The 16,609-nt window shown below is 50.6% G+C and overlaps 1 protein-coding gene across 1 annotated transcript in view; it reads left to right on the plus strand.

Moving 5' to 3' along the window:
* Nucleotides 1-16,609, plus strand: part of LOC118381325 (talin-2-like) — a 146,772-nt gene that overhangs the window by 98,288 nt on the left and 31,875 nt on the right. Inside the window, exons 29-45 of the mRNA XM_052485071.1 lie at nt 284-403; nt 637-834; nt 2,237-2,376; nt 3,195-3,288; nt 3,585-3,674; nt 3,862-3,984; nt 4,348-4,491; nt 4,951-5,112; nt 5,205-5,345; nt 5,539-5,720; nt 6,022-6,154; nt 6,416-6,517; nt 6,685-6,855; nt 8,625-8,771; nt 12,127-12,228; nt 12,548-12,667; nt 12,905-13,051. Of these exons, the coding sequence (XP_052341031.1) occupies nt 284-403; nt 637-834; nt 2,237-2,376; nt 3,195-3,288; nt 3,585-3,674; nt 3,862-3,984; nt 4,348-4,491; nt 4,951-5,112; nt 5,205-5,345; nt 5,539-5,720; nt 6,022-6,154; nt 6,416-6,517; nt 6,685-6,855; nt 8,625-8,771; nt 12,127-12,228; nt 12,548-12,667; nt 12,905-13,051 (2,316 nt within the window). The remainder of the gene's footprint in view (nt 1-283; nt 404-636; nt 835-2,236; nt 2,377-3,194; nt 3,289-3,584; nt 3,675-3,861; nt 3,985-4,347; nt 4,492-4,950; nt 5,113-5,204; nt 5,346-5,538; nt 5,721-6,021; nt 6,155-6,415; nt 6,518-6,684; nt 6,856-8,624; nt 8,772-12,126; nt 12,229-12,547; nt 12,668-12,904; nt 13,052-16,609) is intronic.

Consider the following 16,609-nt stretch of genomic DNA (forward strand, 5'->3'; position numbering starts at 1 on the left):
GCAGCACAACTCCTGTTCTGTTGCTAGGCCCCACAGGGACACAGACATATTGGTTGGCATATGTTCTGTTGGAAACAGAAGTGCAAATTAGGAACATCAATTACTCCGCTATGCTTCTTGGCTCATTAGCATTTTAAGATTGTGATTGCAGCTCAGCAACATCACTACTGTGGAAAACAACTCCGTTCGCACATGAATGATCACACTTGACACACACGCAGGCATGCTCACAAACACACACATGCACACCTGTGCTCACACACACCTGTTCTCTCTGCTTCAGGTGGCCAAGGCTGTGTCCCACTCTCTGAATAACTGTGTCAACTGCCTGCCTGGCCAGAAGGATGTGGACATGGCCCTCAGGAGCATTGGAGAGGCCAGCAAGAAACTGCTGGGAGAAACGGTAAGTTCTACACTTCCTTAAGTAAAGGTTACTTTATTGAAAAAACATTCACGTCAAGCCACTGATTACTCCAGAGTTAATCACCCGTTTATTGATTTAAAACTGCCGCTAGGTCAAACACTTATCAAATGTTTTAAACCAAACTTACATTTATTGCACCACAACCTGACTCGCTATGGCTGTCTTTGTTGTCTCTCTATGTTTTTCTGTCTCTTATCTTTCTCTCTCTGTAGCTCCCTCCATCCACCAGGTCATTCCAGGAGGCCCAGAGCGAGCTGAACCAGACCGCAGCAGATCTGAACCAATCAGCAGGAGACGTGGTCCACGCCTCCCGCGGCTCCAGCACCCAGCTCGCAGACGCATCTGGGAAGTTTAGCGAAGACTTTGATGAGTTCCTGGACGCCGGCATTGAGATGGCTGGGCACACTCAGGTGCAGTCACAGTGGTCTGTCTGTGTGGTACTGAACCTGGAACGTGTTCGTTAGAGTTCCTGGACGCCGGCATTGAGATGGCTGGGCACACTCAGGTGCAGTCACAGTGGTCTGTCTGTGTGGTACTGAACCTGGAACGTGTTCGTTAGAGTTCCTGGACGCTGGCATTGAGATGGTTGGGCACACTCAGGTGCAGTCACAGTGGTCTGTCTGTGTGGTACTGAACCTGGAACGTGTTCGTTAGAGTTCCTGGACACTGGCATTGAGATGGCTGGGCACACTCAGGTGCAGTCACAGTGGTCTGTCTGTGTGGTACTGAACCTGGAACGTGTTCGTTAGGGCACACCACACCACACCACACCACACCATCGCAATGGAAACCATAATGAACCTTTCTTATTGACAAGTTCACATAGTGCCTCCCCGTTCCACGCAGTTTTGTTTTGTGCCTAATGAACTCAAACCAGGCACCATACTGGATTTGACTGTTTTAGTGTGATTCATTTATTTACATAAGCCTCTTCATCACCTTTTGGACGTAAGAACCAACTGTATAATTTATCAAAGCTGATATGATGGAAAATAGAGGAGGAGAAGTTGACCAATTGGCCTCAAAAGTCATAGCTTGGCCAACCATCAGTCTATCTATTTGTTGATTAACTTTCCTTATAGATACAGATAATTAATTGAATTGCCTCAGAGCGGCGGTCTGTTAAATTTAGTCTAAATAAGATGACAGTTGAAGGTCTTTTCCGGGCTGCCTTGCTAATAAGGAAGGAGGAAATCTTAGTGGCATGACACTGATTACCAAATCAGACCCAGGTGACTGCAGGAACTGCCAGCAGCAGAGTTGGAACCAGAGAGTCTATGTTTAGAACAGAGTTTGAGGGGAACAAGATACATGTTAAGCATGGTGCAGCTAGAAAACAGCCCACGCACCATTCTCCTATTCATCTGACTGATGGATAGGAGGACCAGGGATAGTCAGTTGCACAGGGCTTCCAAGTGGTGCAGCGGTCTAAGGCACTGTATCTCAGTGCTAGGAGTGTCACTACAGACCCTGGTTCGATTCCAGGCTGTATCGCAACCGTCCGGGATTGGGATTCCCATAGGGTGGCGCACAATTGGCCCAGTGTCATCTGGGTTTGACCATTGTAGGCCGTCATTGTAAATAATAATTTGTTCTTAACTGGCTTACCTAGTTAAATAAAGGTTACATTCAGCGTTGATTAGCACTACATCGCTCTGAGGGGATCACTTACGAGGCAGATTTGGGTTAATTTAGACTCTCTAAATGACTAGCAACATTTCATGCCCTTTCTGTATGACTTTTGTATATGACTGATTTACAACTAGTGTTTATGACTTGTAATAACTGGTGATTCTGCTGTGGATGTTGTAGAGGAAAGATGAGCAGATCCAGGTGATAGGTAACCTGAAGAACATCTCCATGGCTTCCAGCAAGCTGCTCCTGGCAGCCAAGTCTCTGTCTGTAGACCCTGGGGCAGCTAACGCCAAGAACCTTCTGGCTGCTGCTGCAAGGTACCTACCATACACTGCCCTCTATGTGGGCTCTCACAATACCACACCTGTTGATTGGTTATTTATTATGTCTTGTTGGATTTAGAACAGGAGATTTTCCACCCACAGTTAATTCCAGTTTTGCAATGTGTTACAATACGCTTATGCCAGGGCCAAAGCAATGGGAGGTTTCACTGTGCCGTAGGAAGGGACAAGGCTTTTGATGTGACACACATGCACTTCTCAATCTCACACCTCCAGTGTAGCTCCACTTCACAGCAGAAATGTCCTCCTAGGTGGTAGATGAAGTGCTGTCTCCATTCAGGCTTGTGGAGGCTGTTAATTTCCTGTCTGGTAATTGGAAGGTTAAGAGGGAGGTGTGTGACTGAAATGTCTGACTGGCTCACTGAAGCCTGCTGGAATTCTGCTGAAAAAAAGAGTGAGAGAGGGAGGAGGGGAGAGACCAGATGGACCCCCAGAGCACAATATTAGATTTGAAACCAATGGAGCCTGGGACCTTGTGTTTGTGTAATGGAGCTGAACGCTAGTCTAAGTGCCTCTCATTTTGAACTTCTTTCGGTCTCTCTCTCGGTTTCTCTCTCTCTCGGTCTCTCTCAGGCTCTCTCTCTCTCTCGGTCTCTCTCTCTCTCGGGCTCTCTCACTCGGGCTCTCCCCTCTCTCGGTCTCTCTCAGGCTCTCACTCAGGTTCTCTCTCTCTCTTGGTCTCTCTCAGGCTCTCTCTCTCTCGGGCTCTCTCTCTCTCGGGCTCTCTCTCTCTCGGGCTCTCTCACTCGGGCTCTCCCCTCTCTCACTCCTCTCCCTCCCATCCTGTGTTTCAGAGCAGTGACAGAGAGCATTAACCAGCTAATCACACTGGCCACACAGCAGGCCCCGGGACAGAAGGAGTGTGACAATGCCCTACGAGAGCTGGAGGTACCATCAACATCAATAGCTTACATCAGTAACATTTAGCTTTACTGATAACAGCTGCAGTCATAGTGGTGGTAGCAGGAGTGTTAGTTGGAGCAGTAATGGTGTTAGTAAAAGCAGTGTCATCTGTAGCAGCGTCATTAAAGTGGGTTATGTTAAATGTATAGATTATGGGAGCGCTCTAGGAGAATGTTTTCATGTTGCTCATTTAAGTTGTATCTATAATGGGTTCCTTTGGTTTTAGTTAAATTATCAAGTTCCCTTGTAGATGTTAAGAGATGTTTTCCCTCTCCCCTCAGGCGGTGAAAGGAATGTTAGCCAACCCCAACGAGCCAGTCAGCAACCTCTCCTACTTCCACTGCATCGAGAGCGTCATGGAGAACTCCAAGGTAGGGAGGGCCATGACCCTGAGCGCTGCTGAAAGAGCAAGCATAACCACAACCTCCAGACAGATGGAAACGAGTAGAGATGGAGAGATGGGAGGGAGAGCAGAGAGAGAGCGGTGACCTGCCTGGCTGAGGAATGCTACAGCTCCCTCCCTTCTGCTCTTCTCCTCTGTTCCCCCTCTTCTTTCAGGTCCTGGGAGAGTCCATGGCTGGCATTTCTCACAACTGTAAAACCGGGGATGTGCCAGCGTTTGGGGGCTGTGTGGGACTGGCCTCCAAGGCCCTGTGTGGGCTCACTGAGGCTGCAGGACAGGTTAGGACATGCTACCAAGTACCTGCTTTGGACCTACCAGACATACTGTGTGTCATACTGTGTGAAAATGTGAGCACCCTGTGTGTGCTCTGCTTGAGCTAGGGAGTGTTGTGCTAGTGTAGAAAGAGAGTAGTGTGGACCTCTGTTTTTCCACCACTGACCATTTCTGGGTTTTCCCTTACTACATCAATATACCACACATGAGTAAAGCTCTGTCCATCTGTGTGTCGACCAGATGCTGTGTTCAGTAAAAAGCTGCTATTTAAGCTGCTAACATTGTAGCCTACCTGTTTTCTGCTACTATGACAGCCACGTCTGGTTCTACAGTATGTTGAAGTCTCTCCTCCTGTCCTCTCTTCTCAGGCCTCCTACCTCGTGGGCGTGTCTGACCCCAACAGTCAGGCAGGGCATCAGGGGTTGGTCGACGCCATCCAGTTTGAACGAGCCAATCAGGCGATCCAGATGGCCTGTCAGAACCTGGTGGATCCGGACAGCAGCCCCTCACAGGTCAGTTGGGACATAATAACACAGGTTTGTTTGGTTTTATTTGTTTACTAACTAGTCGCCTTGGGTTGATTTGAAGAGTCTATTGAAATGAGATGTTTATGAGCCATCAGGTGTTCCCTCTGTCATGTTTATCTCTTGTCATCTACTTTAGAAAAATCCCGAGCTGCTGATTTGTTTGTTGTTATCCTTCATCTGACGTGTTATGGTTCATCTGCCTAGACATCCGGGTCGCCTCCCACCACGTACCAATGTTCCCATTTAGGGTTTGGCTTTCTGAGACTGTTATGGTGGGTGTTTTCAGGTGCTGTCGCCTCCCACCACGTACCAATGTTCCCATTTAGGGTTTGGCTTTCTGAGACTGTTATGGTGGGTGTTTTCAGGTGCTGTCGCCTCCCACCACGTACCAATGTTCCCATTTAGGGTTTGGCTTTCTGAGACTGTTATGGTGGGTGTTTTCAGGTGCTGTCGTCTGCCACCATCGTAGCAAAGCACACATCAGCTCTTTGTAACGCCTGTCGCCTGGCCTCCTCCAAGACAGCCAACCCCACAGCCAAGAGACAGTTTGTCCAGTCTGCCAAGGAGGTGGCCAACAGCACAGCCAACCTGGTCAAAACTATAAAGGTAAGACTGCTGACTCCAATGAGTTTTTTTTACTGATAGACTGGCCCATTACGTGTATATTGACCTGTGTTTCTCCATTTCTTTCCCTCCAGGCTCTGGATGGTGATTTCTCTCAGGAGAATAGGAACACGTGTCTGGTGGCCACAGTTCCTCTCATAGAGGCTGTTGAGAACCTCACAGCGTTTGCGTCTAATCCAGAGTTCGCCAGCATCCCTGCTCAGATCAGCAATGAGGCACGACTACACACTTCTGGCCATTTCTAAACATGGTGCTCCGTTCAACTTGTGTGAAAGTTGAAACCTTATTTTGAACTCTGTGAGACAAACTGCAATGACATTGTGGGTGTAGAAAACGTTTACTTTCAACAGTTTATTTTTCATGGTTGTCATGGAGATGTTAATCTTTCTTTTGTTTGTTTTGGTGCAGGGCTCTGCCGCTCAGGAGCCCATCCTCCAATCAGCTCGCTCCATGCTGGACAGCTCCACCCACCTGCTGAAGACTGCACGTTCACTGGTTATTAACCCCAAAGACCCACCCACCTGGTCGGTCCTGGCTGGACACTCTCGGACTGTGTCCGACTCCATCAAAGGTCTCATCACGGCCATCAGGTTAGCACAGTGACAGCACTGCACCTCTTACTGGCCTGGACATGGACAACTGTTATAACTCATTAAGTTGTGATAAGCAGTTATAATAACCTTCAGAGGTTGGACAAGACCATAATCTACATCCTTTATCTCTGATTGGCTGATTTGGTTGTTGATCGGCTTACTCATGGTTTGTTAGAATTCACCATCTCTCCAGATCTCTCTGATCCTGTTGGATGCCTGCGAGCTGACATAGATAAACATGCTCTTTATATTTATTTCATCCTCTTTCCCTCTCTATTTCTCTCTGTCTGCCTCTCAGGGACAAGGCTCCAGGCCAGAGGGAGTGTGACTACTCCATAGATAACATCAACAGATGTATCCGGAACATTGAGCAGGCCTCGCTAGCCGCAGTCAGCCAGAACCTGGCCAGCAGGGATGACATCTCACTGGAGGTAATGATCGTTAATGAGACACTACACGCTTTGCTGACCCACAGCCCCCCTCATTCTCTCTCTATCTATCCTTCTCTCCCTTTACCCATCTCTCTCAATCTCTCTGTCCGTTAGTGGGATCTTTGATCAGGATCTTTGATCTGCCATTTGAATGAAGTTAAAAGCAGTTTGGACAGGGAGCGTTAGAATTGCCACAGAACCACAACATGCCTTGCATAATGACCAATGTTGAAATTATTTTACTCTGATCAATCCCATCAGGCCTTGCAAGAGCAGCTGACGTCCACAGTACAAGAGATTGGATACCTAATCGACCCAATATCTACAGCTGCCAGAGGGGAAGCTGCCCAACTAGGACATAAGGTAACTAGTTGCAGTATCATCACTGTTACCAATACTAGGTCTATATCACCTATCAGGGGCAGTCAATAGCTGCGTTCCAGGTTTTTTAAATGTTATGATGATCTGGAACGCAACAATAATCAGTCTGACACATTTAACCTCTGACCCTTGACCCCTTTCCATCCCAGGTGACCCAGCTGGCGGGCTACTTTGAGCCTCTGATCAGGACATCGGTGGGCGTGGCGTCCAAGCTGCAGGACCACCAGCAGCAGATGACCTTCCTGGACCAGACTAAGACCCTGGCAGAGTCCGCCCTGCAGATGATCTACGCAGCCAAGGAGGGAGGAGGAAACCCCAAGGTATGGAACAATATGGGCGATAGGGCCAAAATATCATGTCACAATATTTTTCTCATTTATGTCAGTATTTGATGGTATTTTGAAGTATCTGAGTAATACAAGTTCTAAACCTGTTTTATGAGTAGTGTTTTTAATGGTCTTTTTCCATAATATTTGTTTTATACTCAACTAGGACAAAACCGACAGTGAAGTAATCCAACTTTCATTCCTACTTTCCATGTATTTATCACTGTATCAGCATATCATCATAGACCCTATTGTAAAAATCCATACGGGTATGTGGATCCATACCTTAAAATAGGATGTATGGCCCAACCCTACCCCTGGGTGAACCCTCATTTAAGCTTTTATTTCTTTCATCACATTCCCAGAGGTCAGAAGTTTACATACACTCAATTAGTATTTGGCAGCATTGCCTTTAAATTGTTGCACTTGGGTCAAACAGTTCAGATAGCCTTCCACAAGCTTCCCACAATAAGTTGAGTGAATTTTGGCCCATTCCTCCTTATAGAGCTGGTGTAACTGAGTCAAGTTTATAGGCCTCCTTGCTCGCACACTCTTTTTCAGTTCTGTCCACAAATGTTCTATGTGATTGAGGTCAGGGCTTTGTGATGGCCACTCCAATACCTTTATTTTGTTGTCCTTAAGCCATTTTGCCACAACTTTGGAAGTATGCTTGGGGTCATTGTCCATTTGGAAGACCCATTTGTGACCAAGTCTTGATATGTTGCTTCAATATATCGCTTCAATATATCCACCTAATTTTCCTCCCTCATGATGCCATCTATTTTGTGAAGTGCACCAGTTCCTCCTGCAGCAAAGCACCCCCACAACATGATGCTGCCACCCCTGTGCTTCACGGTTGGGATGGTGTTCTTTGGCTTGCAAGCTTCCCCCTTTTTCCTCCAAACATAACGATGGTTATTATGGCCAAACAGTTCTATTTCTTTGTTTCATCAGACCAGAGGGCATTTCTCCAAAAAGTAAGATCTTTGTCCCCATGTGCAGTTGCAAACCGTAGTCCGGCTTTTTTATGGCGGTTCAGGAGCAGTGGCTTCTTCCTTGCTGAACGGCCTTTCGGGTTATGTCGATATAGGACTCATTTTACTGTGGATATAGATCATTTTGTACCTGTTCCCTCCAGCTTCTTCACAGGGTCCTTTGCTGTTGTTCTGGGATTGATTTGCACTTTTCACACCAAAGTACGTTCATCTCTAGGAGACAGAAGGCGTCTCCTTCCTGCGTGGTCCCATGGTGTTAATACTTGCGTACTATTGTTTGTACAGATACACGTGGTACCTTCAGGTGTTTGGAAATTTCTCCCAAGGATGAACCAGACTTGTGGAGGTCTAAACATTTTTTGGGGGGTATTTTCTGATTTCTTTGGATTCACCCAAGATGTAAAGCAAAGAGGTACTGAGTTTCAAGGTAGGCCTTGAAATACACCCACAGGTAGACCTCCAATTGACTCAAATGATGTCAATTAGCCCATCAGAAGCTTCTAAAACAATGACATAATTTTCTGGAATTTTCCATGCTGTTTAAAGGCACTCAACTCAGTGTATATAAACAAACTTCTGACCCACCGGAATTGTGATAGTGAAAGAATCTGTAAACAATTGTTGGAAAAATGACTTGTGTCATACATAAGGTAAATGTCCTAACCCACTTGGCAAAACTATATTTTGTTAACAAGAAATTTGTGGAGTGGTTGAAAAAATTGTTTTAATGACTCCAACATAAGTGTATGTATCTCTGTCTGTATGAAGGCATCCCATACCCATGATGCCATAGCGGAGGCTGCTCAGCTGATGAGGGAGGCGGTGGATGACATCATGGTGACCCTGAACGAGGCCGCCAGCGAAGGGGGTATGGTGGGCGCCATGGTGGACTCCATTGCTGAGGCCATGGGCAGGGTGAGTGGGCGTGACGGGGGGCAGGATGAGTGGGGTATGGTGGATTCCATGGGCAGGGTGAGTGGGTGTGACGGGGGGCAGGATGAGTGGGGTATGGTGGATTCCATGGGCAGGGTGAGTGGGGGTGACGGGGGGCAGGATGAGTGGGGTATGGTGGATTCCATGGGCAGGGTGAGTGGGGGTGATGGGGGCAGGATGAGTGGGGTATGGTGGATTCCATGGGCAGGGTGAGTGGGGGTGACGGGGGGCAGGATGAGTGGGGTATGGTGGATTCCATGGGCAGGGTGAGTGGGGGTGACGGGGGGCAGGATGAGTGGGGTATGGTGGATTCCATGGGCAGGGTGAGTGGGTGTGACGGGGGGCAGGATGAGGGGGGTATGGTGGATTCAATGGGCAGGGTGAGTGGGGGTGATGGGGGGCAGGATGAGTGGGGTATGGTGGATTCCATGGGCAGGGTGAGTGGGTGTGACGGGGGCAGGATGAGTGGGGTATGGTGGATTCAATGGGCAGGGTGGGGGCAGGATGAGTGGGGGGTGGATTCCATGGGCAGGGTGAGTGGGGGTGACGGGGGGCAGGATGAGTGGGGTATGGTGGATTCCATGGGCAGGATGAGTGGGGTATGGTGGATTCCATGGGCAGGGTGAGTGGGGGTGACGGGGGGCAGGATGAGTGGGGTATGGTGGATTCCATGGGCAGGATGAGTGGGGTATGGTGGATTCCATGGGCAGGGTGAGTGGGGGGGGGGCAGGATGAGTGGGGTATGGTGGATTCCATGGGCAGGGATGAGTGGGGGTGACGGGGGCGGGATGAGTGGGGTATGGTGGATTCCATGGGCAGGATGACGGGGGGCGGGGAATGGGGTATGGTGGATTCCATGGGCAGGATGAGTGGGGTATGGTGGATTCCATGGGCAGGATGAGTGGGGTATGGTGGATTCCATGGGCAGGATGAGTGGGGTATGGTGGATTCCATGGGCAGGATGAGGGTGGGGGTGACGGGGGCAGGGTGAGTGGGGGTGACGGGGGCAGGGTGAGTGGGGGTGACGGGGGCAGGGTGAGTGGGGGTGACGGGGGCAGGGTGAGTGGGGGTGACGGGGGCAGGGTGAGTGGGGGTGACGGGGGCAGGGGTGGGGATGGTGGTGGGGGTGAGTGGGGTATGGTGGGGGCAGGATGAGTGGGGTATGGTGGATTCCATGGGCAGGATGAGGGGTATGGTGGATTCCATGGGCAGGAGTGGGGTATGGTGGATTCCATGGGCAGGATGAGTGGGGTATGGTGGATTCCATGGGCAGGATGAGTGGGGTATGGTGGATTCCATGGGCAGGATGAGTGGGGTATGGTGGATTCCATGGGCAGGATGAGTGGGGTATGGTGGATTCCATGGGCAGGATGAGGATGGTGATTCCATGGGCAGGGTGGGGTATGGATTCCATGGGCAGGATGAGTGGGGTATGGTGGATTCCATGGGCAGGATGAGTGGGGTATGGTGGATTCCATGGGCAGGATGAGTGGGGTATGGTGGATTCCATGGGCAGGATGAGTGGGGTATGGTGGATTCCATGGGCAGGATGAGTGGGGTATGGTGGATTCCATGGGCAGGATGAGTGGGGTATGGTGGATTCCATGGGCAGGATGAGTGGGGTATGGTGGATTCCATGGGCAGGATGAGTGGGGTATGGTGGATTCCATGGGCAGGATGAGTGGGGTATGGTGGATTCCATGGGCAGGATGATGGTGGATTCCATGGGCAGGATGGGTATGGTGGATTCCATGGGCAGGATGAGTGGGGTATGGTGGATTCCATGGGCAGGATGAGTGGGGTATGGTGGATTCCATGGGCAGGATGAGTGGGGTATGGTGGATTCCATGGGCAGGATGAGTGGGGTATGGTGGATTCCATGGGCAGGATGAGTGGGGTATGGTGGGTGGGCAGGATGGTGGATTCCATGGGCAGGATGAGTGGGGTATGGTGGATTCCATGGGCAGGATGAGTGGGGTATGGTGGATTCCATGGGCAGGATGAGTGGGGTATGGTGGATTCCATGGGCAGGATGAGTGGGGTATGGTGGATTCCATGGGCAGGATGAGTGGGGTATGGTGGATTCCATGGGCAGGATGAGTGGGGTATGGTGGATGATGCAGCAACACCGCTCCATGTTGTAGGACTGACAATGAGAGGGATAGAGAGTGCTTTTGCCATTATCAGTTGCATTGTAAAGATTCAATATATTTGGCTGTGTAGGAAGAAGAAGCCTTGAATGCTGAAACATCTTGTTGCATGTCTCTCTCAACAAGTGGTCTGGGCCAAGCTGTAGAATCTGACGTGCTGTGTTTGTCTCCAATCTGCATCTATGCTGCGGTTTATGTCATTTTTATTTGATTTATTTATCCGTTATTTGACCAGATAAGTTGACACTTTCTCATTTGCAGCAACAACCTGGGGAAAGTTACAGGGGAGAGGAGTGGGATGAATGAGACAATTGTAAACTGGGGATTATTAGGTGACCGTGTGATTGAGGGCCAAATTGGAATTTAGCCAGGACACTGGTGTTAACACCCCTACTCTCACGAAAAGTGCCATGGGATCTTTAATGACCTCAGAGAGTCAGGACACCCGTTTAACGTCCCATCCGAAAGACGGCACCCTACACAGGGCAGTGTCCCTAATCACTGCCCTGGGGCATTGGGATATTTTTTTAGACCAGAGGAAAGAGTGCATTAATGTACATTAATGTACATTCCTATGAACTCTGTATGAATGTGTCTGACTTGAATAAATGGGGATAATCTGTTGAGATAATTTGCTGAGATAACAGCGTTCTTTAACCGGCATTTGTAGTGGAGGTGAATTACAGGATTTAACATAGTGGATACCAGTCTATCACTATTATCGTCAGTACACATTCCAGCCAGCGTGCCAGAAGCATCCATGTGGGAACCATTTGTGTCTTACTCTGTGTTGTGGTAAAGTGGCTGACATCATAACGACGGGTGTCTAATAAGTGACAGTATATTTACAGACTGATATGCTAATGATGGATTGGAATGAGCTAATGTGCATATTCATGATCATATTCTGAAGGTTGATACTTTGCCAGGAAGATGTTAGTAAGGAACTATGTTAAAACAGTTCAGTATGCCAAGAGAGTTCATAATGAAGGTTGAATAAGGGTTGTATGTTTGGCTTAAGGGTTGTTTAAGAGTTGGTTTTTAGTTAGAATAAGGTTTTGTATGTTTAGTTGAAAAGGGGTTGATTTTTGATTTTTGGGGGGGTTAGAATGTTATTTATTTTTTCATGTTTGAATGAGGGTTTATTTCTGGTGGAGTAAGGGTTTTCTATGTTTGTTTCCTCTCAGCTGGACGAGGGGACCTCTCCTGAACCAGAAGGATCGTTTGTAGACTACCAGACTACCATGGTGAAATACTCCAAGGCCATTGCGGTCACCGCCCAGGAAATGGTAAATTACATTCAGATGGAAATAACTATTTATTTTTGTTTAACAATTTATCTCGAGAGCGATCAATCAATATAATTGTATTTATAAAGCCCTCTTTACGACAACATTTGTCACAAAGTGCTTTGCGGTAACATAGCCAACATTCGTTGAAAGAATTATCCAAACGTCTTGTTTCAGGACTCCACCCCTTTTTCTTCCTGTGGACCACAAGTCATCCACAAACGTCCTCCAGCAGGCTCTGTGTTGTATAGTTTTCTCTATTCCTTTCAAGGATTCAGTAAGTCTGGTGTTAATGTTGACTGGTCTTTCTGTCCTCTAGATGACCAAGTCTGTGACGTGTCCAGAGGAGCTGGGGGGTCTGGCCTCTCGGGTGACCACAGACTACAGCCAGCTGGCCCTGCAGGGACGTCTGGCCGCACACACTGTAGAACCCCAGGAGGTATCCAAACACTATAGTCAATCCCATCCATCTATCCACCCATCTCTATTGTCCCAATTTGACTACTATGTCACTCTAATCTGCTTTCTACTCAACAAACCTGGTACCAGAATACCTGGATTCAAATGTACAACCGGAGAGATTAATTCAATCTTTATTTTGTCATCTTATTAGGTTAGTATTAAGTTATGTCTTGGGTTGATTGGTGTCTTCTATGCTGGTACTGTCTCCCTCCAGATTGGTTTCCAAATCAAGGCTGGTGTCCAGGAGCTGGGTCACGGCTGTATCTTCCTGGTGCAGAAGGCTGGAGCGCTGCAGATCACCCCCTCAGACAGTTACACCAAGAGAGAGCTCATAGAGTGTGCCCGTACCGTCACAGAGAAGGTACTGTACTGTAGGAGAGGTCTTCCATCCCAATAAGGGGTCACATACCTGGTTTACCATACACCTTCCTTTTCAACTCCCTTCAATTCAATAAGTCAATTGGAATTTGAGTAATGAAAAGAAAAATCATCTTTAAAAATAAATGACATTTTCAGTTGTTGAATTGAAATATAAATGTAACCTGAAAACTAGGACATAATATCTTGGCCTGCCTACAAGGTCCCCACTGCAACTTTAAAGGAACGTCTAGTAGTACTTTAGGAACTTGTGTGACACCATTCCAGTTGACTTTAAGGCCTCCGGTAGAGCCAGGGTCTCCAGTCAATCCTGTTTAATGATACATGATAAGTATTCCACTGGCACTAAATGAATACAGTGAAACATGGAAAACAAAGAGCAGTGTGAAGGTACATACGCCAATAATCTGCTTTGATGTATTCTGTGTTTCTGCTGTTATCACAGATCATCCTCCTAGGAAGGAATGCTTTTCCAAGGACGTTGCTAAAGTCTTTGTGTGAATGTGGTAGAATTTTATTGGCTCTGCTTTAAATTTCCATGTAGGGAAATGGACAGATATTCTCTCTCTCTGTCTCTCTGTCTCTGTCTGTCGCTCTCACTGTCTGTCGCTCTCTCACTGTCTGTCGCTGTCGCTCTCTCACTGTCTGTCGCTGTCGCTCTCTCACTGTCTGTCGCTCTCTCACTGTCTGTCGCTCTCTCACTGTCTGTCGCTCTCTCACTGTCTGTCGCTCTCTCACTGTCTGTCGCTCTCTCTCGCTGTCTGTCGCTCTCTCGCTGTCTGTCGCTCTCTCGCTGTCTGTCGCTCTCTCGCTGTCTGTCGCTCTCTCGCTGTCTGTCGCTCTCTCGCGCTGTCGGTCTCGCTGTCGGTCGCGCTGTCGGTCGCGCTGTCGGTCGCGCTGTCGGTCGCGCTGTCGGTCTCTCTCTCTCTCGCTGTCGGTCGCGCTGTCGGTCTCTCTCTCTCTCACTGTCGGTCTCTCTCTCTCACTGTCGGTCTCTCTCTCACTGTCGGTCTCTCTCTCACTGTCGGTCTCTCTCTCTCACTGTCGGTCGCTCTCTCACTGTCGGTCGCTCTCTCACTGCCGGTCGCTCTCTCACTGTCGGTCGCTCTCTCACTGTCGGTCGCTCTCTCACTGCCGGTCGCTCTCTCACTGCCGGTCGCTCTCTCACTGTCGGTCGCTCTCTCACTGCCGGTCGCTCTCTCACTGTCTGTCGCTCTCTCACTGTCTGTCGCTCTCTCACTGTCTGTCGCTCTCTGTCTGTCGCTGTCGCTCTCTCTGTCGGTCGGTCGCTCTCTCGGTCGGTCACTCGCTCTCTCGGTCGCTCGCTCTCTCGGTCGGTCGCTCGCTCTCTCGGTCGCTCGCTCTCTCGGTCGGTCGCTCGCTCTCTCGGTCGGTCGCTCGCTCTCTCGGTCGGTCGCTCGCTCTCTCTGTCGGTCGCTCGCTCTCTCTGTCGGTCGGTCGCTCGCTCTCTGTCTGTCGGTCGCTCGCTCTCTGTCTGTCGGTCGCTCTCGCTCTCTCACTGTCGCTCGCTCGCTCGCTCTCTCTGTCGGTCGGTCTGTCGGTCGCTCTCTCTCTCTGTCACTGGCTGTCGCTCGCTCTCTCTCTGTCGGTCGGTCACTCTGGTCTCTCTGTCGGTCGCCGCTCGCTCTCTCTGTCGGTCGGTCGGTCGGTCGCTCTCTCTCTGTCGGTCGCTCGCTCGGGCTCTCTCTGTCGGTCGGTCGGTCTCTCTCTCTCTGTCGGTCGGTCGCTCGCTCTCTCTGTCGCTCGCTCTCTCTGTCGGTCGCTCTCTCTCTCTCTGTCGGTCGGTCGCTCGCTCTCTGTCTGTCGGTCGGTCGCTCTCTCACTGTCTCTCTCTGTCTGTCGCTCTCTCTCTGTCTCTCTCTGTCTGTCGCTCTCTCTCTCTCACTGTCTGTCGCTCTCTCTCTCACGGTCCGTCGCTCTCTCTCTCACGGTCCATCGCTCTCTCTCTCACGGTCTGTCGCTCTCTCTCTCACGGTCCGTCGCTCTCTCTCTCACGGTCTGTCGCTCTCTCTCTCACGGTCGTCGCTCTCTCTCACGGTCTGTCGCTCTCTCTCACGGTCTGTCGCTCTCTCTCACGGTCTGTCGCTCTCTCTCTCACGGTCTGTCGCTCTCTCACTGTCTGTCGCTCTCTCTCTCACGGTCTGTCGCTCTCTCTCTCACGGTCCGTCGCTCTCTCTCTCACGGTCTGTCGCTCTCTCTCTCACGGTCTGTCGCTCTCTCTCTCACGGTCTGTCGCTCTCTCTCTCACTGTCTGTCGCTCTCTCCCTCTCGGTCGCTCTCCCTCTCGGTCGCTCTCTCTCTCGGTCGCTCTCCTCTCGGTCGCTCGCTCTCTCTCTCGGTCGCTCGCTCTCTCGGTCGCTCGCTCTCTCTCTCTCGGTCGCTCGCTCTCTCTCTCGGTCGCTCGCTCTCTCTCTCGGTCGCTCGCTCTCTCTCTCGGTCGCTCGCTCTCTCTCTCGGTCGCTCGCTCGCTCTCTCTCGGTCGGTCGCTCGCTCTCTCTCTCTCGGTCGCTCGCTCTCTCTCTCTGTCGGTCGCTCGCTCTCTCTCTCTGTCGCTCGCTCTCTCTCTGTCTCTCTCTCTCTCGGTCGCTCGCTCTCTCTCTGTCTGTCGGTCTCTCTCTCTCTGTCACTCGCTCGCTCTCTCTCTGTCGCTCGCTTCTCTGTCGGTCGCTCGCTCTCTCTCTGTCGGTCGCTCGCTCGTTCTCTGTCGGTCGCTCGCTCGTTCTCTCTCTCTCGGTCGGTCGCCTCGTCGCTCTCTGTCGGTCGCTCGCTCTCTCTGTCGGTCGCTCTCTCTCGCTCGCTCGCTCTCTCTGTCGGTCGCTCGCTCTCTCTGTCGGTCGCTCGCTCGCTTCTCTGTCGGTCGCTCGCTCTCTCTCTGTCGGTCGGTCGCTCTCTCTCTGTCGGTCGCTCGCTCTCTCTCTCTGTCGGTCGCTCGCTCTCTCTCTGTCGGTCGCTCGCTCTCTCTCTCTGTCGGTCGCTCGCTCTCTCTCTGTCGGTTCGCTCTCTCTCTGTCGGTCGCTCGCTCTCTCTCTGTCGGTCGCTCGCTCTCTCTCTGTCGGTCGCTCGCTCTCTCTCTGTCGGTCGCTCGCTCTCTCTCTGTCGGTCTCGCTCGCTCTCTCTCTGTCGGTCGCTCGCTCTCTCTCTGTCGGTCTCGCTCGCTCTCTCTCTCTGTCGGTCGCTCGCTCTCTCTCTCTGTCGGTCGCTCGCTCTCTCTCTCTGTCGGTCGCTCTCTCTCTCTGTCGGTCGTCGCTCTCTCTCTCGGTCGCTCGCTCTCTCTCTGTCGCTCGCTCTCTCTCTGTCGCTCGCTCTCTCTGTCGCTCTCTCTCGCGCTCTCTCTCGGTCGCTCGCTCTCTCTCTGTCGGCTCTCTCGCTCGCTCGCTCTCTCTGTCGGTCGCTCGCTCTCTCTCTGTCGGTCGCTCGCTCGCTCTCTCTCTGTCGGTCGCTCGCTCTCTGTCGGTCGCTCGCTCGCTCTCTCTGTCGGTCGCTCGCTCTCTCTCTGTCGGTCGCTCGCTCTCTCTTTGTC

Source organism: Oncorhynchus keta, chromosome 2 (assembly GCF_023373465.1).
Source record: "Oncorhynchus keta strain PuntledgeMale-10-30-2019 chromosome 2, Oket_V2, whole genome shotgun sequence".
Taxonomy (NCBI): domain Eukaryota; kingdom Metazoa; phylum Chordata; class Actinopteri; order Salmoniformes; family Salmonidae; genus Oncorhynchus; species Oncorhynchus keta.